General features: G+C 36.8%; 2 protein-coding genes across 11 annotated transcripts in view; one reads left to right on the plus strand and one right to left on the minus strand.

The window, feature by feature from the left end:
• TRIP13 (thyroid hormone receptor interactor 13) overlaps positions 1-7881 on the minus strand; it is a 39834-nt gene extending 31953 nt beyond the window's left edge. Inside the window, exons 1-3 of one of the 2 annotated variants that reach the window (XM_039348018.1) lie at positions 7823-7881; positions 7509-7604; positions 668-770 (exon numbers count right to left, since the gene is read on the minus strand). In XM_039348018.1, the coding sequence (XP_039203952.1) occupies positions 668-759 (92 nt within the window). In that variant the 5' untranslated portion in view covers positions 760-770; positions 7509-7604; positions 7823-7881. Of the gene's footprint in view, positions 1-667; positions 771-7508; positions 7605-7765 lie in introns of both variants that reach the window. The other variant, XM_039348019.1, reaches the window with a different exon arrangement.
• Positions 7882-7919: 38 nt separating this feature from the next.
• BRD9 (bromodomain containing 9) overlaps positions 7920-23158 on the plus strand; it is a 174384-nt gene continuing 159145 nt past the window's right edge. For all 9 annotated transcript variants that reach the window (XM_039348008.1, XM_039348012.1, XM_039348013.1 and 6 more), the window contains exon 1: positions 7920-8097. In XM_039348008.1, coding sequence (XP_039203942.1) covers positions 8004-8097 — 94 coding nt within the window. In that variant the 5' untranslated portion in view covers positions 7920-8003. The remainder of the gene's footprint in view (positions 8098-23158) is intronic.

Raw genomic sequence — 23158 nt, forward strand, 5'->3', positions numbered from 1 at the left:
GAGAAAGTTCATGTGAAAAAAACTGAGTAAGGAGACTGGAAAATACTTAAAACAATCTACAACTCTTATAACCCCTTATCTTTGCAGAGGATGGTTTCATATGCTTAATGTGCCTATTATATCCATTGCAATACTGATTTGTCAGTATTTTTGCTTCTCTAAATGTTATGGATAAAATGAAGGCTTGCATCCTTTAGAACAGTGGTTCTCAACCTGTAGGTTGGGACCCCATTTAAGGTCGAACGACCATTTCACGGGGGTCGCCAAACAACGCAGTCTGCCATTTTTTCCCCCTTTTCCTTAGCTATGCTACTCCCTTTTATTCTATTGGCTTTTGAAAGCCAATAGAATAGACTCTCTTGAATAGAGTCTAATTCTATTGGCTTTCAAAAGCCAATAGGAATTGTCCAGGCTGTCTCTGCCCTGATAAGCCCGCCAAAAGTCCCATTCTGCAAACGGTGCTGCACCAGTTGAGTAGTCCTCAACTTACGACCAGTTGAGTAGTCCTCGACTTACGACCAGTTGGGGGTACACGGTATTAAAAAGGTTGAGAACCACTGCTTTAGAACTAATCATGTGTCCACCAACCTACAGCATGTTATTCATTTGATAAAAATGGTAGGACACTTTCTACAATATGAACAAAATCTTTTAATGCAAAACCAACCTGTTTGATTTCTGATGAACTTCCACATGTATCTGCAGGGATTCACAATCATTTTGAAGAGGCAGTTTTAAATCACCTGTTGCTTCATCCATTTTATATAAACCTAATTAGGGAATAGTTATGCATAAAAACAGGCCTAGAAATAACTTATTTGATCACTTGAAGCATATTTTTTAAATTTTTATTAGCCAATTTCTTTTTATTGTTTTCATTTCTGATTTGCTTATCAGACACATTAAAGCAAAAGTGCTTCTATGACTACTATTTTGTGGACACACCCTTGTCATTTTCTAGAATTTTCAATCTGGCCATTGGCTGAGAGATTTAAGTTCTGAATAATGAGCTCAAAATGAATTTAAACCTGTTGGAATATTCATGAGCAGGAAGAGTCGTGTGGTAACTCAGTCAACCAATGTGAAGAAAGTGCTGCTGAGTCTGTGCAAAAGGGTATTGAGTTAGGAGCTGGATTTCCAGTCTCAGGTTTGTCTCTGTATCTCTCTGTAAGAAGTATTCATTGAGCTATGTTGCTGTAAAGAAGAATGTATGGTATTGTAAATATTTTGATATAAAGAAGTTATTCTGAATCAGCTAAATGCAGTCAACTATGAGAGCTTCTGATTTATTTTTTCACCAACAGAGAAATTAAAATTCTCTAACAGTTTATGGGCCCAGAACTTACTAAGGACTGCATTGTAATTTAAAGCTGGAAGAAATTGTCTGTGTTTAGAAAGTATAAGAACAAGGCAGAATAAGCAGAATGGCTGCAATGGAATTTAAGGAAAGCTCTGTGCCTCGTTTAGGCCAGAAGAATTACATTATATGGGCTGCAAAAATGGAATGTTTGCTGAAAGCTAAAGAACTATGGTATATTGTAGAAAATCCACAAGTATTTGCAGCAGCTGATCAGAAAAGTCATGATCAAGCAATAGCTTATCTCATCTTGAATTTAGACGATGAACAATTTCTAAATGTTGCAAATTTAAAGACTGCAAAGGACATTTGGTTGAAGTTGAAAGCTGTGCACATGAATGTTTTTGCATGCAATATAGTGCAATTGTCAAGAAAACTTTACAGGGCTTGTTTGCAACCAGGTGAATCTGTGGAACAGCATTTAAATAAAATGCAAACTTTATTTTTGGACTTAGAACAACATGGGATTAAATTCCCTGAGCCCCAGAAGGTTTTATTGGTGTTGAACAGTTTAGATAAAACCTGGGACACAGTTTGTACGATATTTGAGTGTAAAGAAGAGCAAAACTTAAATTTTGAGGCTTTAAAGGCATGTTTGCTTAATGAAGAAGAAAAGCACCATTTTAGAAGCAGCCACGAGGAGGTGAAATTCCTGAGGAGGGGGTCCAGACTGCAAGTCTCCGAAGAAGAAACATTTTGCAAACAAAGGGCTCAGTGAGAAAAGAATTGCTACATTTGTGGAGCAAAGACACATCTGAAAAGGAACTGTTTGCAGAGGAACAATTTGCAGCGAAGGACATTTGTGAAACCAAAAAGGACTGATTGCAAAAGGAACATTTTGGTGTTGCAAAAGTTTGCTATAGCAACAACAGAGACAAGTGGCTAATAGATAGTGGGGCAAGTCAAACAATTGTTAATGACTCTGAATTATTTTGCAGGTTTGTTCCAGTAGCACAAGAAGCTGTGGCTTTGGCAAATGGCCAGAAAGCAAAAGTCATAGGAAGAGGCGATGTAAAAATTCCATATTTGGAATCAAAGTTTACCAATGTGCTTTGTGTACCTGAGATGGAACATAATTTGTTAAGTGTGTCTAATTTAGACAAACAAGGATTTGAGATCATTTTTGTAAATGGGAAGTGTTTCATCAAAAGAAATGGGAATATTTGTGCAGAAGGCATAAAGGAAGATAATCTATATGTATTGCAGGGACAAAAGGTTCAATGTTCCCAGATATTTAAGAATGTTGGAGAGCATGATTTGTGTGATCATCTTCTACATAGAACATTTGGCCATGCAAGCTTTAAGGTTTTGCAGCAAATGCAAGAGTTTGCAGAAGGGCTAAATTTGAAGGGATGCAAAACATATTTGGACTGTGCAGTATGCAAAGCATCGAAATCAAAGGCATTCCCAGTTAGTAAATACAGCACAAGACAAACAAAAAGAGCTCTAGAGCTTGTCCATGCAGATCTGGTGGGACCTATGCAAGCCAGTTTGGGAGGAGCAAAATATGCACTGGTAATTGTTGATGATTATAGCAGGTATTCATTTTGCTACTTGCTTAGAGGAAAGACAGCGGTGCTACAACAATTCAAACAGTGGGTAAGTTTTGTAGAGAGAAGGTACAGACAACAAGGGTGTCAGTTGCAAACTGACAGAGGTACTGAATTTATGTCAACTAAATTCCAACAATGGTTGGGGCAGTTGGGGATGAGACAGACGTACAAATCCTTACACAGCAGCAGAGAATGGTGTAGCTGAAAGAAGGAATGGTATTTTGCAGACAATGAAAGATTCATTATTAGAGGATCCTGGTATGAGCAGGTCATATTGGGGAGAAGCCATATTGACTGCCAATTATATAGTTAACAGGCTGTGGAATTCCTCCATTAATAATACTCCATATGCCATTCTATATGGCAGAAAGCCATCACTGGCACATTTGAGAATTTTTGGAAGTACTGCATGGGTACATATTCCGAAAGCAATCAGAAGAAAGGGACAACAAGAAAGCTCAGGTTTGTGGGCTATGAGCCAGGGTCAAAAGGATATCGCTTTAGCGATGGAAGTAAAAGAATTGTAATTTCAAGGTCTGCTAATTTTGCAGAACAAAACTGGGACAGAATTAATGCAAATTCTGGGTATGTCTCACTTAATGATGGTGATCTATTTAACAACAATAACTCATCTAATAATAAAAAAATGATTATTGAAGATGTCAATGTTCAGGGAGGAGAAGCTGAACAAGACATGAAGCCAGAAAGACTTGAGACACAGAAGCAGTTAATACCACGTAGGTCAGAGCGATGTAATAAAGGAATTCCGCCTGACAGGTATTCTGCCAGCAAGGCAAAGGTTTGCAATGTGTGGTATGAGCCAAGAAGTTATAAAGAGGTGTTGGCATTACCAAAAGCTGAACAAGAAAGATGGAAGGAGGCCATGGATAAAGAGATGAAATCCATGGGAGACCATGAAGTATTTAAATCAGTGACTTTGCCACAGGGAACCAAAGCTGTGGGTTGTAAGTGGGTATATAAGAAAAAGGTATTGCCAAATAATGATGTACAGTATAAGGCCAGGTTAGTGGCACAAGGTTTTTCACAATTAAAGAATGTGCACTACGATGAAGTATTTGCGCCAACTGTGAAAAGTGAGAGTATAAGATTAGCACTGGCGTTGGCAGCAGCATATAAGCATCAAATCTGGCACTTTGATATCACAACTGCATTCCTCAATGCTGAGTTAGAGGAAGAAATATATATGATCCAAGCACCAGGATATGAAATTGCAAAACCTAACATGGTGTATAAATTAAACAAGGCTATTTATGGGCTGAAGCAGTCAGCCAGAAACTGGAATATCTGTTTAGATACTGCTTTAAAGCAGTGGTTCTCAACCTGTGGGTCGGGACCCCATTTGGGGTCGAATGACAATTTCACAGGGGTCGCCAAACAACGCAGTCTGCCATTTTCCCCCCCTTTTCCTTAGCTGTGCTACTCCCTTTTATTATATTGGCTTTTGAAAGCCAATAGAATAGACTCTCTTGAATAGAATCTAATTCTATTGGCTTTCAAAAGCCAATAGGAATTGTCCAGGCTATCTCTGCCCTGCTGAGCTCGCCAAAAGTCCCATTCTGCAAACGGTGCTGCACCAGTTGAGTAGTCCTCGACTTACGACCGGTTGAGTAGTCCTCGACTTATGTCCGGTTGGGGGTCGCGGCATTAAAAAGGTTGAGAACCACTGCTTTAAAGGGTCTTGGATTTAAAAGTTGCAAAGATGATAATTGTATATATACTGGACAGTTACAAGGAGGGAATTGTCTACTGTTATCATTTGTGGATGATCTTTGCTTCATCGCAAAGGATGCATCACAAGTCAAGGAATTTGCTGATAAATTAGGAAAGAAATTTGAATTAAAGAATTTGGGAGAAATAAAAAATTATCTCGGTGTAGAGATACAGAAAAATGAAAAGGGTGGTTATATTCTCAAAGGAGAAAAATTGAGCAGTTATTGGAGAAATATAATATGAAAGATTGCAATACTGGTCCCACACACATGAATACGGATTTTTATAATAGTTTAAGTGCAGACAAAGATGAAACCTGTGATCAAGAGATATATCACTCAGCAATAGGGAGTTTGTTATATCTTTCACAGTGGTCCAGACCAGACATAGCTTGCGCAGTAAGCATTTTGAGTCGTTTTACTGCTGCACCTACAAAGTTACATTGGATGGGTGTAAAAAGAGTTCTCAGATATTTAAAGAGAACTATAAATTTCGGTCTTCAAATACAGATTACTGAAGAATTGAAATTAAAGTGTTTATGTGAACAGTGACTATGCAAATAACATAAACACAAGGAAATCAAATTCTGGGATTATAATATTGTTTGGAGGGACTCTGATTGGATGGAAGTCCAGAAAACAAACAACTGTTGCTATTTCAACAGCAGAAGCAGAGTTTATTGCTTTATCTGAATTGTGTTCTGAAGTAACATGGTATGTACAGTTGTTGCAAGATTTAAATATTAATGTAAAAGAATCTGTAAAGGTATTTGAAGACAATGCTGCCTGTATAAAAATGGCAACTGGTGACAGGGTGAAGAACAGAAGTAAACATGTAGACATTAAGTATTGTTATTGTCAGGGAAGCTGTAAAAGGAAAATTGATTAGTTTACATCATTGTTCTTCTGAGGATAATTTTGCAGACATGATGACTAAACCATTGGGTGGTGTTCACTATGGAGAATGTATTAAGTCAATAGGTCTGATGTCTCTTCTTGTCACGAAGGGAGGAGTGTTGGAATATTCATGAGCAGGAAGAGTCATGTGGTAACTCAGTCAACCAATGTGAACAAAGTGCTACTGAGTCTGTGCAAAAGGGTATTGAGTTAGGAGCTGGATTTCCAGTCTCAGGTTTGTCTCTCTATCTCTCTGTAAGAAGTGTTCATTTGTGCTATGTTGCTGTAAAGAAGAATGTATGGTATTGTAAATATTTTGATGTAAATATAAAGAAGTTATTGTGAATCAGCTAAATGCAGTCAACTGTGAGAGCTTCTGATTTATTTTTTCACCAACAGAGAAATTGTCTAACAAAACCAAGTCTATTTGCATTTTAAATATCCCTGGAACAATAAAAACACATTGGCTTGCAACCAAACACTGCCTTTATACCACTTAGAAATAATGGTATAGAAAGCTTCTAGTCATGCAGGTTATATTCCTATGTCAGGTTTCCATGTGACTTACTGTACATATACATACAGGTGGTCCTCAACTTACAACAATTGAGCCCAAAATTTATATTGCTAAGCAAGATATTTAAGTGGATTTTGCCCCATTTTACGATCCTTCTTCCAACTTGTTAAGTGAATCACTGTAGTCATTAAATTAGTAAGCTTGACTTTGTCAGAAGTTGCAAAAGACAATCACATGACCCTGGGACACTGCTACTATCAATTGCTAAGTGTCTGAATTTTGATCACATCACTATGGGAATGCTGTAATGGTCATGAAAAATGTTTATGTCACTTTTTTCAGTGCTTTTGTAACTTCGAATGATCTAAGTTGAAGACTACAGGTATTAGGATGAAATCATTTCCTAGATTGGTAACAAACTACCTGTGCTCCCAATTTATTTAGGTTTTTCCCTTCTTTGTCTTTTGTTATTACTAAAACATGGAAAAGTATGGAAGAACCAGCAGTAGGCAAGTTAAGTCCACAATTTTTTCTTTTCCAGAAAAGAAAGCTAGTTAATTAATTTACTTATTTTATATTTCTAGATCGCCCATTAGGCAAGATTAGAGCTGCAGAAATCCAGACAACCACTAAATGACAACAAAGAGTTAATTTTAATTTCTATCTCTTTGCTCCATCTAATGATTGCTGGGAATTTTGCAGCTCATCTATATATAGCAAATAACGCATTTCTTTAATGTATTTATAGTGGTTTGGCTATTTAAAGTTGAAAGCAATTTGGTTAATTACATGTTAAGCCTAAGAACATTTTTGTTGTTTTTTCATTGCAATTTTTGTTTCAGATACCAAGAAAATTAAACAATTGCTGTGTCCATCCCTCCTTCCCTTGTCCTTTCTAATTTTCTGTTGTCTCCTTTGCCTGTTCAAGTTACTGGTAATCCTAGACTAGCTACCTTCTATGTCTGCCATTTTGTGACCAGCCAAGTCTTCACAGCAGCCACTGTATGACAGGGCTCCCCTTCCATCTCCAAAGGTCTAAATATGTTCTCAAGATCTCCAAAGTTGCTCACTCCCAACTTACTCAGAAGGAGTCTGAAGTTTTATGGCAAATATTCAGAAACAAATTCAGCTGAAGTAAATATTGTTTCTCTTATACATTTAGCAATCAGGCAGTTGAAGAGTTGAACTCCCCTATCTTAGATTAGTGAATGTTAAATAACTAAGGATTTCTTGCATCTTAATTTTAGATAAAACTGCAAAACGAATGCTTGACTTTTTGTATCAATTTTTTTTCCCTCTGGGCCCGCTTTCTGCCACAAAGACTTTAGCTTAAGTTGATAAATCATTTGTAAAAAGCCCAATAGGCGACTGATTTTACCCGCCCACTTCCCAGTTTTATTATTTAAGTATTGTATGTAGCACTATTTTCGCCAATAATCTCTCAGTTTACTTACGCAAGAAAACGAAAGTCACATCCACAAGGCTTGTAATTACATCCGTCTATGGAATCCTACTGCTTTTTGTTTTCTTTTCCCAGGAATGCGCTCAGCCTATTTAAAAAAGGCAGATAAAAATCAAATTTCCTTCGCTTCCCTCATAAGAAATGATTTTCCAAAGCCCTAAAAAATTTGGAACAATTTTAACTTATACAATCTCATCAATTCACACATTTTATAAAAGGCGAGGGTAAAAAAACCTCTTGACTACGTACCCAATAACCAAAATGTCGTCAATTGCTATCAAGAACATATGTTGGTCAATTATTTACCTTTATACAAATTTCCCGCGCTTCTTTCTTCACTAACCAGGATCCTACTTGAATCTGAAGTATTTCCGTGTTAGCATCTTACGTCATTTCCTTCCATTTCCGTGTTCCCTAGATTGGAGGAAGAGTGGCTTCAAGGTTGGCTGGGAAAAGAGGGATTTACTAGTTATAACTAATTATAATTATGGGGAAGAAACATAAGAAGCATAAGGCGGAATGGAGATCAACATCTGCCCCAAGTGTTACTGCTACTGGAACTGGCGCTGCTGCTTATGATGGTAGGTTAAATGAGCAATCGTGGAAGAGGAAAGGGAGGTAGGAAGGGAGTGGAAAGTAAATCTGGAAAAACGTTCCGCTTTGCGCACAATTTGCGCCCCTTTGTCACTGAACTTCGTCCCATTTCCCCCAGGCTGCGATAGTACTTCGTGGGGAATGGTATTTTTTATCTCCCAATAATCTATCATTATTCTGGAGGAATCCACTTCTTTCTGTAAATGTGTGAATTAAAATCAAATAAGATTTCACATATGTGACAAGCAAGCGCGATATGCTGCCTGAGCCTTTAAATGGGAAGTATATTAAAACTGCCAGCTTTGCAATTGTGTGTAAAACTTGGGAGGTTACTGACGTTATTGATTCCTTAGAGGAATTCATGGATTGATTTTTTTAAAAATTGCTCTGGTTCTCAAGAGTTCATCTCTGATGTTATTTTATTTCAGTCAGATCTTGCTGTTAGATCTGAACTGAAATAAGGCTCAGTGCCCCTTTGTCACTCTCCTACTTCTGTAATTTATATGATTGGGGCATCTCTACATTAGATGACATTGCAACAGTAGGATATATAATATTTCAGTATTAACAATCCTGTCACTATGTGCACTTATTATAGCTTTTATTTGTGTAGGCACCTGTTATGCTGTATGAAGATAAAATTATGAAGAACTTAAATTATGAAGTAATAAGGATTTCAGCAGAGAGTGCTATGATATAAATTAGAAGGCTTTAGGCTTAAATCATGAAAAAATTATAAGATCCATTTGATCCCCAAGTTCACTGTGAACATTGAACAATTTATAAATATGGTTAGCTAATTCTACCTCAAAAATCATTTGTAAAGAAAAAGGACAATTTTCTCTGTTCCAGACTAAACATATCCAACTGTTTTTCCTTTGAAGCTTTTATCATCTTTGTTGCTGTCTTCTGCACATATTTCAGTTTGTCCTTCCTAAACCTCTGTTCAGAATTAAATGCAACATTCTACATCAGTGGTGGCGAACCTATGGCACGCGTGCCAGAGGCGGTACTCAGAGCCCTCTCTGTGGGCACGCGCATCATGCCCTGGAGATGGCAACTGTCCCTCTTCAATCAGCCGGCGCTAACTCGCTGAGGTCCCACGTGGCTGGATGCATCCCAGCACCCATGCGCTCGCTGGCCTCTGTGAGCAGGGGCCGATGGTGTCAGGTAGCAGCTGCCCTGGCCCCTGCCTCACCTTGCCCTGTAACAATGGCACCTCCGCCCTGCCTCGCCTCTCCCTGCAGGATAAGCCTCCTGCCCACCGCCCCACCTGCCAGAGACCCCCTGGATCTCCCCCAACCCTGCCTGGCCCCCACAAGCATCCCTCCCAACGAGCAACATTGAGGTGATCACGCTCACCTTGGCCACACCCACCCAATCTGCCATGACCACCACAGCCATTCCCATCCAGTGGGCCATGCCCACCTGGCATTCGGTGATAAATAAGTGGGTTTTGGGTTGCAGTTTGGGTACTCGGTCTCTAAAAGGTTCGCCATCACTGTTCTAGATGCTGTCTGATCAATGTAGAATAGAGAGGAATTATCACTTCTCTTGAACTGGATAGCATATTTACAGGGTACTTTAGTTTTTTTTTTTTTTTCAGATGCATTGCAGTGTTAGTTTCCCGTGTTTGTATTATCTGCAAATTAGCAGTTATATTTTCTGAACCAGGTTATTTTATAAATATGAAAATAGGAATTGAGACATCTATTTCCAACTTGATTTCATCAATTTTTTTTGTAACGCCTTTCATTTTTTTGTCTAGCCTAGTTTAATTTTAAAGAAATCAATCAAAATTGCTATGTGTTTTCTTCTAATATTTTTCCAGGAATCAATATCTGAGTGGACCCTCCCTTATTTGATGGTATAGAGAAGATTTGTTATAATCTAATTCTCTGTGATTACTCAAAAATATTCATAAAACTATTAGTTTCTTCAGTATTTTGCAATGCAATTCCTCTAGTCCTAGATATTTCAAATTAAAGTAAATATAAATATTATCTGATAATGTTTGATCTCATGATTCAATCTTGCCCCTTAATCATGTTTTTTCATAGTTTCCAGGTAGAACACAGGAAATAGATTTTCTATTAGAAAAAAAATGAACTAATTACTCAATAGCATTTTTCCATTTTTTTAAACTTAGTAGCTGGTAGGCTGATTTTTTTCTTTTTATTCTGAACATATCTAAAGAAACTCTTTTTATTTTTATTTATTTTGGCCAAAGATCAGCATTAGATAACATTATAACTAAGATTATGACTCTTATCAAACTAGCAATCTGTGTATATGAATTATAAGCAAGATAATTAAAGGATTCAGTTTGCAGTTTACTTGCCAGTTTTGTTTGATTTGTTTAATTCCCAGCAAATTTTATAGGCTTTTGTATAGAACTTAGCAATGTTACAGTAGTGATAAAAACAGAAAAAAGTAAAAAGATTCTGAATTGATCACTGGCCAGACAACCTGTAAAAGGTTGGATAAGCTCAGTGTGCCCAGACTAACTTATTCTAGAAAAGCAGTCTTTCTATAGCTTCCATTAAGTACTTTATTTAGCCTAGCTGCTGTCTACAGCATTAGCAAATTCATTCATTTGGACATTTGAGGATGAATTTTTTTCCATATACATAGCATCTCATTTTCTACTGTTTTGTTTCTTTTGAACAAATATGGTATGATAGATATACTAGTCTGAACTCCCAGGAGGGAGAGGATTCATTCCAGAGGAATAAGAGCTCAGTTCAGATATTTTATGTGAGGAAAAGAGGGTGAAGGAGTGAGTATCTACTATCTCTATACCATTCGTTGCTGCATTTTTTTTATTGAAAAAGTTTTATTAACAATTAACAAAAAAAAAATTTTTAACCCCCAAACCCTGGATATTCTGAGCCCATTTAACCATACAATCTTTAACCAAATCCATTTCCGAGTCCAATTCTATTAATGCATTATAAATTCTTTTTATGTGGGCCTGATTCTGATCTTTAATCTGAATTACCAAATTTTCATCTCCTAATGTTATTCCAACTTTCTTATCTAAAGTCCACCTATCCACTAATTGTAAATACTGAAACCATAACTGTAAAATATTTTCTTGCCTTAATACATCTAAAGATTTTAATTGCCAGTCAGTACCTGACCAGGCTGCATTTATTTTGAACCTGGACTTTATACAGTCAATTTTTTTTAAAAAAAATAAATAGAACCAGTGTATAGAATAGTGTATCTTTTTAATAACTTTATTTTGCTTAGAAAACAAACAGATACAGGGTGAAGAATATTTCAATTAACAGATAAAAGAATACACATTAAAAACAATTAGAGTAAAAGACTGTAGTTAAAATTTAAAAAATATCATAGTATAATTAACAAACTTATAAAAAAGTTCTGAGAACAAAAGACTCCAACAACAATTTTGTATATATTGGAGTAAACAAAAAGAATTTTCCCTATTATGTTTTGCAAAAAAGAATAACTTTGTCCCAAATTAAAACAAAGTATATCCCAACACCTCTCATTTTTTTATATATCAAAATTTTCCACAGTATAAACACACACACACACGCACACGCACACACACATCAGAGATGGAGGCCCTGTATTTTTCTTTATAGTCATTTTTATTGAGGTGTACAGATCCAAAGATAAACTAATACAAACTAAGAATATACATACATACATACATACATACATACATACATACATACATACATATACATTGTCTCTAATTATACTAAAAATGCGAATCCCGGGTATATTCATGTTGAGAAAAGTAGTCGAACACCGAGATAAATATAAACAACTGTTTAATAAACTAACAACTGTTTGATAAACTTAGCTTTCGTTGGCTAACTGCCGACGTCGTCAGTGGAATGTTGGAGGTTCAAAAGGCTGCTCATAAGACCGGCAGTTTGTGCGCTCTGCTCATAGAACGCATCACCGGTCTACTCACCCCAGTTGACCATATTGCTTCTAATAATGGCAAAGAAATACGACCAGCAAAGGGGAGAAATCTCCAAAAGAGCCACTAGGTCTTAATTTCCGAGAATGTCTTACCTTAGGACCACCATAACCAAGCCTCCCACACCCCGACATCTGTTGCGCTACTGCTTGACTTCTTCTGCAGCCACTTGTCACCACTTGATGCTTTGTGCCATTTCTGTTGCTCGCAGCAAGAAGCCACACGCGTTTCGGGCCATTTCTGCTGCTTGCAGCAGGACACCGTGTGGCTCTTCAGGCTGTGTCTGCTACTCATGGCAAGAAGCCACTTGGCACTTTGGGTCATTTTTGCTGCTTGCAGCAGGACACTGCATGGCTCTTTGGGCCATTTCTGCCAGCAGCATCCTGCCGCAAGCAGCAGAAACGGCCCGAAGCGCTGTGCAACGTCTTGCTGCGAGCAGCAGAAACAGTCCGAAGAGCCACATGGCATCCTGCCAGGAGGAACAGAAATGGCGCAAAGCCCCATGCATCATCCAAGCAGCAGCAACGGCTCGAAGCGCTGTGCAACCTCCTGCTGGGAGTGGCAGCACTGATGTGATGAGCCACATGGCTTGACAAGTGTCGGCATGGGAGGCCTGGCTACAGCAGTCCTACCAGTAAGGTAAGTGGGTGCGGAGCACATGGGGCAGCTTCACCACTCTACCCCCTCCCTAGTTTGATTTTTAGACGTGCACTTCGCCTTAAAACTAGGGCTTATTTTGGGAATAGGGCTTATATTAGGACCACCCCCCAAAATAAAACTAGGCCCAGAGCTTACTTTTTGGCTGGGTCTTACTTTCAGGAAAACATGGTAGCAATCTTTTCCACAGAAAGTTTTTTAATAGTTTGTTAAAGTCAAATCTTCATTATTTAGCACTATTTAACATTTAGTATGATTTCAGCATTTATTATTATTATTTAAACAACCCATCAGAAGGAGTCATAATTTTTTTTATGTCCCCCGCCCTTTAATTCATTTATAACTTTCCTAAATCAACATTCTAATCACCTTTTGCTGTTTCTTCATGAAACTGCTATCATGAAGAATAAAAGGAAACTCACTTGGTGTAATGAAACCTGCCTTAATTTTTTTTATTGAAATTTTTATAAACTTTTTACAATAAAATCCCTCCCCACCTTCCTCCCTCCACCCCCCCCTTAACCCTCCCCCCCTTCCCAGAGCTGAATACAGAGCTAAAAACAGCAGAAGAAAAAACATAAAAATTAAATAAATTCAATCAACTATACATAAATCCTAAAAAAATAAAAAAAACCTTTAACTCCATTACATTAAAATCAACAAATTTAACCATAACAACTTTACACTATAAGTTATTCAAAAGCTAAATAATACTTTCTAATCCCATATTTATTCTGAACAAAATTTACCCATCTTTTCCATACAGAATTATATCTCTCTTGTGAATGGTCTTTCAGATAAGCCGAAATTTTAGCCATTTCTGATAAATAAGAAACTTTAAAAAACCATTCCTCTAAGGTAGGCAAGGAATCTTTTTTCCAATATTGCCCAATCAATAATCTTGCCGCCGTAATAAAATTCAACATTAAAATAATCTCTTTACTATCACAATCTTCAATAATACCTAACAAAAATAATTGTGGTGTAAATTTTATCCTTCTATTAAAATTTTTTGGGATATTCCACCAAATCTTAATCCAAAAAGCCTTTATATTTCTACATGACCACCAAATATGATAATATGTTGCATCCATACAACCACATCTCCAACATTTGGGCTGTAAATTGGGATACATACGAGACATCTTTTGTGGATCAAGGTGCCATCTATAAAACATTTTATAAAAATTTTCTCGTAAATTTTGAACTTGGGTAAACTTAACATTCCTCACCCAAATTATCTCCCATGTATCTAATGGAATCGGCTCTTCAAAATTTTGAGCCCATTTAACCATACAATCCTTAACTAGTTCTATTTCTGAATCCAATTCCACCAAAACATTATAAACTTTTTTTATATGGGCTCGATTTTGATCTCTAATTTGTTTCACCAAGTTCACATCTTCCGTGGTAAAACCCACATTTTGATCTATACTCCATCTTTCCAATAATTGCCTGTACTGAAACCAAGAATAAGTGATATTTTCTTGCATTAACTCCTCCATCGATTTTAATTGCCACTTATTCCCTTCCCACTTAGTCAATTGCTTATAAGAAATCCTATCCATTTTCACTCCTTTCCTTATCCCTTCTATAGGATGCCCAGGAATTCCCCACAATGGTATTCTAGAATTTACCCTATAATATTTCTTCCAGACACGCAGTAATGCAGTTCTTAAAACATGGGATTTAAAAACCCTATCCACCTTTTTATTATAAATTAAATACGCATGAATCCAAATAATATATCCCATCCTTCCAAAAAAAGTATATCTAAGTTTGTTAAGTTAACCCAATCACTAATCAAAGTCAAAACCACCGCATCATAATACAATTTTAAATTCGGCACCTTGAGTCCATCTCTCTCTTGAACATCTTGAATAATTTTAAGCTTAACTCTTGGTTTTTTCCCCGCCCAAATGAATCTATTAATACCCCTCTGCCATTCTTCTAGATTTACCTCTTTCTTTAAAATAGGTATCATTTGAAAGAGAAATTTTGGCAGAAGATTCATTTTCACTGCAGCAATTCTCCCTAACAAAGATAGTTGCAATTTCTTCCAATCATTCAAATCCTTCTGCATTTTGAGCCATAACATTTCATAATTATTTTTATAAAGTTTTGCATTAGAAACAGTTATATAAACCCCTAGATATTTCACCTTTTTTACAATTTCGAAACCTGTCAAATTAACTAACATTTCCTTATCCAAATTAGACATATTTTTTGTTAAAATTTTAGTCTTATTATTATTAACTTCAAAACCAGAAACCTGCCCATACTGATTTATAATCTGCAACAACTCTACTACTGAATCAGTTGGTTGAGACAAAGTAACAACCAAATCGTCTGCAAAAGCTCTTAATTTATATTCTCCCTTATTAATCATTATTCCCTTTATTTTAGATGATTCACGAATTTTAATCAACAAAATCTCTAATGTTAGAACAAACAACAATGGAGAAAGAGGACACCCCTGTCTTGTACCCTTTTCAATTTGAAAAACCTCAGATAAAGCCACATTAATTATAAGTTGCGCTGATTGTTTTTGATAAATACTTCTAAAAGCTTGCAAAAATTTTCCCCCAAAATTCATTTCTTCAACCAACCTCAACATAAACTGCCAATTTAACTGATCAAAAGCTTTTTCCGCATCTCAAAAAATCAGACCCGCAGGGATCTGGTTATTTTTATCCAAATATTCTATTAAATTAATAATTTGTCTAACATTATTCTTCATATACCTCCCAGTTATAAAACCAGTCTGATCAGTATGTATAATTTGATTCAATACCATCATAAGTCTATTCGCCAAAATTTTTGCAAAAATTTTATAATCTGTATTCAAAAGAGATATAGGTCTATAATTTTTAGGTAAAGTAAGATCTTGATCCTCTTTTGGAATTAAAGATATAAAGGCCCTTCTCCAAGATAGAGGTGTCTCCGAACCCAATAAAATTCTATTAAAAAGTTCCTTTAAAGGCTCAATCATCTCCTCACTTAAAGTTTTATAATAAATTGATGTCAATCCATCTGTACCAGGTGCTTTACCAACTTTTAATTGTTTAATTGCCTTAATAATTTCCTGTGAAGTAATTACCCCATTAATCTCATCTCTTTGATCATTAGTTAATCTAGGAAAATGAGCATCTTGTAAATATTTATCTATATCCAAACTCTGAACCTTCTAGCCCATATATAATTTTGTATAAAAATCTAAAAAAGATTTTTTTATCAATTCTTTCTGAAAAACCACCTTACCATTATAATTTATTTTATCTATAATTCTCGACCTCTGTTTCTTCCTTAATTGATAAGCCAACCACCTGCCTGGTTTATTTGCATTACAAAATGTATTATGTCTCATAATAAATTAGTTGCAACCTGGTCAGCCATTAACATATTAAATTGTGATTTAAGCAAATTTATAGAAGCCTTTACATTCTTGCCCAAAGGATTCATAATTAATATTTTTTCTTTTATTTTAATCTCCTCCTCCAAATCTTTACATTTTTGCATTTGTTTTCTCCTATAAGAATTATTCATTTGAATCAAACCCCCCCGCATATAAGCCTTACTTGCATCCCACACCATTGACATTGAAGTTCCCTTAAACATATTTAAAGTAAAAAATTCCTTTAAATGTTCTCTAAGTTTCAATACATTCGCTTCATATCTAAATAAATTTTCATTCAACCTCCACGATCTTCTTTCCTCCTTTTCAGGAGTTAATTCCAACTATACAGGACTATGATCAGTAAGTGTTCTTGGAAAATTTTTTACATTTTTAACACTAAAATATAAATCCATAGTAATAAAAAAAAGTCAATTCTTGAAAACAATTGGTGCCCATCAGAAAAAAAAGTGAAGTCCCTCTCATCCATATTACGCTCCCGCCAGATATCTCTCAATTCCAAATCTTCTTTCAGTTCAAAAAAAGCCTTTGGTAATTTAGCTTGCTTGAAAAAAGTAGAAGATTCTTTCTTATCCTTGTATGTATCCAAAACACCATTCCAATCTCCCATCACGATCACAGATTTATGATCCAATGAAATCAATTTTTGATGTAAAAACTTAAAAAACTGTTTTTGTTGTTGATTAGGAGCATACAAGCCCACTATAAGCAATTTCTTTCCATATAACACTACTTCAATCATAACATATCTTCCTTGAAAGTCTGAATCTATTAATTTAGCTGACAAATTTTTCTTAACATAAATAACACCCCCTTTTTTCTCTGGAGCAGAAGATACAAAATGAGAGCCCAGTCGGGCATTTATCAAATATTTTTGATCCTTTGAGATAATATGAGTTTCCTGCAAACAAATAATATCATTATTATATTGTTTCAAATAATGAAATATTTTCTTTTGTTTCTGAGGAGAATTTAAGCCATTAACATTCCAGGTCAGGAGCTTTGCCATCTCCTCCAGCTGCAAGCCTGGAGAAGACTGCTTGAAGATCTAACATCGAGGATCGAATCGAAGATCTCTTGGGTGTTGCTCCTCCCACAGGCTCAGAAACAGATTCTTGAGTAGACTCTTTTATACCCATCTCATATTGCTCTTTTTCTCTTCGTCTATGAGCTGCTCGGGTCATTCTCTGCTCTTTTACCTCAACAGACTGCTGCACAGCCTGTAATTTTCCAGCTTTCATTGATGCAGCATCTCCAGCCAATTGCTCTCCCTCTTTCACAACAAGAGCTTTAAAGCATAAAGGTGATGGTGAGCAAGCTCCCAGGACAGACATATAAAACTCTTTTGCCTTTGCAACTGTATTAAGTCTATTTATTTATTTATTTATTTTATGAGACTTATATACCGCTTTAAGTGCGAGCACTCTCTAAGCCACAGGTCGGCAGCCTGCGGCTCCAGAGCCGCATGCGGCTCTTTGAGCCTTCCCCTGTGGCTCACAGCCTCCTCTGCCTTTGCAGAGAGAGACAGAGACAGAGAGAGGCAATTGCGCTTCCCTGCTTCTCTCTCTCTCTGTGTGTGTGTGTGTGTTTGTGTTGTGTGTGTGTGTGTGTGTGTGTGTGTATAAAAGAGAGTGCACTCACAGTGTTCTCCGAGGAGCTGAAAAGCTTACTGGGCGGAGCTCCTCCCTTTGCTGCGTCTCTGCAGGAAGCAGGAAGCAGGAAGGGCAGGAGAGAGCTAGCTAGCCCAGCTAGGCTGACTCAGGAATTCTGGGAGTTGAAGTCCATGAGTCATAAAAGCGACGAGGTTGCCTACCCCTGCGCTTGCTGGACAACAGCTTGAAGCTTGCCAGGTGAGCAGCAGATAGGAGGGGGGGAGAGAGAGAGGGAGAGAGAGAGAGAGAGAGAGAGAGAGAGTGGGGGAAGAGGAGTGGCAGACCAAGGGCAGATAGAGAGGGAGGGAGGGAGAGAGACAGAGAGAGAGAGACCCTTTTGAAATCTAAAATGAAGATAACACTGCATATATCCTTTTTTTACCTGTGTGTGTATGTAATTTTATTCTCTTAAAGCATTCTCTTGGTGATCATTGTTTTAATAGTATGGATATTCCCAAGAGTCATATTTTTACGTTTATTTTTAATGTGTGTGTGTGTGTGTGTGTATGTTTTCTGAGGTTTTCGCGGGTGTTTGTATGTAGGTCTTTGGTTGTTCGGGTTTTCTCCCGCGTAAAATTGGAAGTGTCTTGGCGACGTTTCGACGAAGTCCCATTCGTCATCTTCAGGCTGGTGTTTTCAGCTCGTGCTTCGAAGCACGAAGCTGAAAACACCAGCCTGAAGATGACGAATGGGACTTCGTCGAAATGTCGCCAAGGCACTTCCAATTTTATGCGGGAGAAAACCCGAACAACCAAAGACCTACATATATATATATATATATATATATATATATATATATATATATATATATATATATACACACATACACACACACACATATACACCCACCCACACACACACACACACACACACACACCCCTATAATAAAGGTAAAAGATATATGCAGTGTTATCTTCATTTTAGATATCAAAAGTGTTTTGCGGCTCCCGGTGTTTTGTTTTTGGTGGGAAACGGGTCCAAGTGGCTCTTTGAGTGTTTTGGGTTGCCTACCCCTGCTCTAAGCGGTGTACACCAGTAAGCAATGTAGATATATTTACATTGCCCCCAACAATCTGGGTCCTCATTTTACCTACATTGGAAGGATGGAAGGCTGAGTCAACCTTGAGCCGGTGAGATTTGAACCGCTGACCTGCTGAACACAGTCAGCTAAAGTGGCCTGCAGTACTGCACTCTAACTGCTACGCCACCTCGGCTCAAGTATATAACGTGTCCCTGCATGGCTCACCACAATTCCAATTGGGATATCCCATCTGAATGGCATCTGCCGTTTTTTAAGTTCCTCTGATAAAAAGGCAAAATCTTTCCTTCTTCTTAAAATTTTTGATGGAATCTCCTTTAAAATTATCACATCCTGAGCAGCAATCTGAAATCTCTGGTTGTAAAATGCTTGTATTACTTCATTACGTAAAGATCTTTTTCCAAAGTAAACCATCACATCTCTTGGTAAATTTGTCTGCTTTGCAATCCATGAGTTAACTCTAAATATTTTCTCTATTTCCCTCAATATCTCTTCTGGTTCCCTCTCAAGTATCACAGCAATATCATTTGCCACCACCTCCCTCAAATTTTCTTGCATGTTTTCCCTCAAGCCTCTGATTCTCAAAGTGAACTCCATTTCTCTATACTGAGACATGAGAATTTCATCCTGTGAAGTCTCCACCGTTTTTTCCACATTTTCAACACAGTCTTCTAATAAATCCACTTTATCAACAACATCCTCAATACAATTGTCCAGCTTTTCAACAACAGAGGCGAGTCCTTGCAAAGTGATTACTATATCCTCCCTCATAACTCTATTTCTCTCTTCCAAAAGTTCCTTCATTTCTTGTCTAATTTGACATACATTACCCATAACATCTTGAATATCTTTTACCGTGAGTGATGGTACCGGCGGTGAGGGTGGTGGTGATCTAGCTTTAGGTTGTTGAACTGTAAGTATTGCCGGAGAGGAAGCCACCTTAGGCACAGCAGAAGTTGCTTGACGCTTCGAAGCCATCTTAAGAAAAACTTTTCTCCAAAGAAAAAATCCAAAAGACCAGAAAAAAAAACAAAAAAAGAGGGAACAAAAACCCTCTTATAATTATATATAAAAAGGGGGAAATAATAATATATTTACCCTTCTCATGCAGCCACTAAAAGTCCCCAAAATTACCACTTTATAACAATCAAAAAAAAAATTGCATGAGAGGGAAAAACATCTCATCGCCATTTTACTTTTCCCTTATAACAAGAACAAAAGAGAAACTCTTCTTCCAGGAGTTAAAGTTCAAATTAAGCTTGTAAATCAGTTCCCCTGATCAGCTCTGTCCGCATTTAAAATTAACTCACCGGTTCACATAAGTTGCGGAGGTGGGAGCTTTGTCTTGCTTCATCCCCCCCCCCAAAAGGGACAAAGGCGTCTGAGTCGTGGAGTTTGCCTAGGACTCCGTGGGAGCTCACCCTTCGATCCCGAAAAAAGATCTTGAGATCTTAGTGGCTCTACCACTATCCGCAAGGCAAAAAAGCTCACCTCTCTCCCTTTGCCCGGGAGAGAAGCTTCAAGCCGCGGGACAGCTGATCTTCGCTTTCACCGCGGTTTTCACACGATCTCAGGCGGACGGCTACAAAGTAACCGCCATCGGCACAGAACAATGCCACCGGAAGTCCAAACCTGCCTTAATTCTTAATATTCAAGTAAGCATAAACAAGCAGTTTTCAGAAGTGATTAAGAAATAAAGTGTGTGAACCTTGTGTCTATATAGCCTCCAAACTATGAGCTTGGGAAAGACAACTACATCCTCAACTCCCAGTGACCTAAATCCTACTGGAGACTGCTGTTTTACAGTTTCCTTCTGGAGAGCATTATATGGAGCGCTTATGACAGTTCTGGTCATCTCCTTGCTGGGAGACATTCCAAGCCACTGATCCATTCGCTGGCATCTCGTTTCACTGTGTTCATCGGTTTTACTCTCCTCTGTATTGTGCTATAACCAACCTTGCAACAACCATCATGAATTGAACAGTAATGTTTTCAGTTCTATGAGTTATCTCACTAAATAATGACAAAAAACATAGTTACATAACTGTAACTATATTTTCCAATATCCATGCTGTTAATCTCTCTTTACTTCTGTTCAGAAACTTTGTATAACTTCACAGGATCTCATATATGCATTGAGGTGTTTTTCATTTTAGCATATATCTGTCTAATTCTCAATCATCCAGGTCATAGTTGTCCCAAAAGTACTTTTCAAAAGACAGTTGGACTTTTTTGTCTTTTTCTTGAAGACATTTCATTTCTCATCCAAGAATCTTCTTGAGTTCAGTTCAGTTTAGCATACAGTCCAACTTTTATTTGGGATTAATTTTAGTCATTTTAGTCTTTTGGGGTATAAATACTATCTCTGAATAATTTTAATGGTTTTTTTTTTTATCTTTGCTCATATGGATCATAATGTGTGGGTCTTCCAAAGGGTAGCCCAGTGGTTTTCAATCTTTTCTTCACCACGGACCCCCTTTAAATACCTTTTGTGGCCACAGACCCCCAAGATTTAACTCAAGATTTAAATCATAACATTTCTTCAAGACAACATTGCAGCCCTCAGGGGTCCTCAGACCACAGGTTGAGAACCACTGGTGTAGTCCATTGTATGTCTGAGATATTCTTAAATCTAACTCCCAAGTTTCTTTGAGAGATGTTGATCCTACTTTGACCATTTTAACAGAATTTTGTATGTTTCAGATATTAGAACTTTATAGGACTGTGACACAAATGTGTTTCATTAATTAGCAGCCAATTAAGGTTCATGCATGCCAATTTAAAATAACTTCTGGAAATATTTGATTATTTATGAAGTAATTCCTCAGTCTAAACAAATTCCCCATACAGTACTGGATAGCCCTGCTAGGTTGTTGGGGAAACAACCATGATCCATATTTGGCATTGGGGGGGAAAGAAGTGGAACTATATTTTTTCCCAATTTCCAAATTCTCAGTAAACAGTTGAAAAACTTTTAACACATATTGAATTTATCCATACATCTCTTGCTTTAAGAAAGAGTATCAGTTCTGTTCTTTAATTTATTAATTATTTAGTCTCCATTTGTGCCCACTTTCTATATTCTTCAGGCAGTGTGTCAAATCTAATCATTATTAGAATTAGAAATTCTAATTATCTAATCGGATAATTACTATTACTACTTCACTATTAAATCTATTCTTTAAAAAACCTTGGAACTAATGTAATCCCGTCCCTCTGCTTAATGCAATTCTTATCAGAGTATCTCTGACTCGAGATGTCTCTTTGAAGTTCCATACCTTGCTTCTTGGGGACCCTTCTCTTCAATTACTTGACCCAATTATAAGTATGGCTAACTGTAGGTTGTCCCACACTTCTTTGAAATAGAGTGATAGAAGGCATCTTATTAAATTCTTCTACAAAATTAATTAAAGGGAAATCTACATTAGCTTTCATATAGTTGTCAGTAATACTAATAGAAACAGAAATGCATCCAATATTCATCTCTTCCATTTGAAGCTCTGAATTTTGTTTAATTGATACGGGGAAACATATCGTCGGAAACATAAATAAGATAAATACTATTTTTTAGATCCTTTTAATAATTTTTTATTTTATTTTTTATTTTAAAATTAATTTTATTATATGTGTTCTTATCTATCATTAGATCATGCTCAGTGTATTTTTATACATGAATGTATGTAAGTAGGCTATAATTGGATACTTTTCTGTTTCTGGCTATATGGCTGTAATAAACTGATTTGATTTGATTTGATATGAAGATAAATAAAATGTGGATTAGTCTTTCCTTTTTGACTTTTAAAATCTCATTCTGGACTCACAAAATAATTGCTTTGTCTGTAGAAATTTCTGATAATAAAATGTCAATCATTTTGAAATATTTTGCTGCTTTAGTTGGTTTTAAGATCCCAGGGCTACTTCTATGCATTTATTTTGTCCATACTAGTCTAAGAATTATGAAAACAAATATTCACCTAACAGCTAGCTTATTTTTTCTTTATAAGACAATAAATTCTAATACTTTACAAGAACTCTCTTCCATAGCTTGTCTATGTATACTCATGTAGATTTTTATATAATCATCCATATAGGGCAGGGGTGTCAAACTGCTAGCCCGTGGTCCAGACGCATCACACGGAAGATGCGCCCACCCCATTGCCTGCAATGGCAAAACCGTCCCAATACGATATGTGACGTCACATGACGTCACAAGTTTGACATGTCTGATGTAGGGGGTAATATATATATATCTTATGGAATTCTTGAAATACCAGATGAAAGTGTTCTATTTCCATTACTTCTGTTTCCCATTCAGACTATT

Source organism: Crotalus tigris, unplaced genomic scaffold (assembly GCF_016545835.1).
Source record: "Crotalus tigris isolate CLP2741 ecotype Arizona unplaced genomic scaffold, ASM1654583v1 scf7180000018106.563195, whole genome shotgun sequence".
Lineage (NCBI taxonomy): Eukaryota > Metazoa > Chordata > Lepidosauria > Squamata > Viperidae > Crotalus > Crotalus tigris.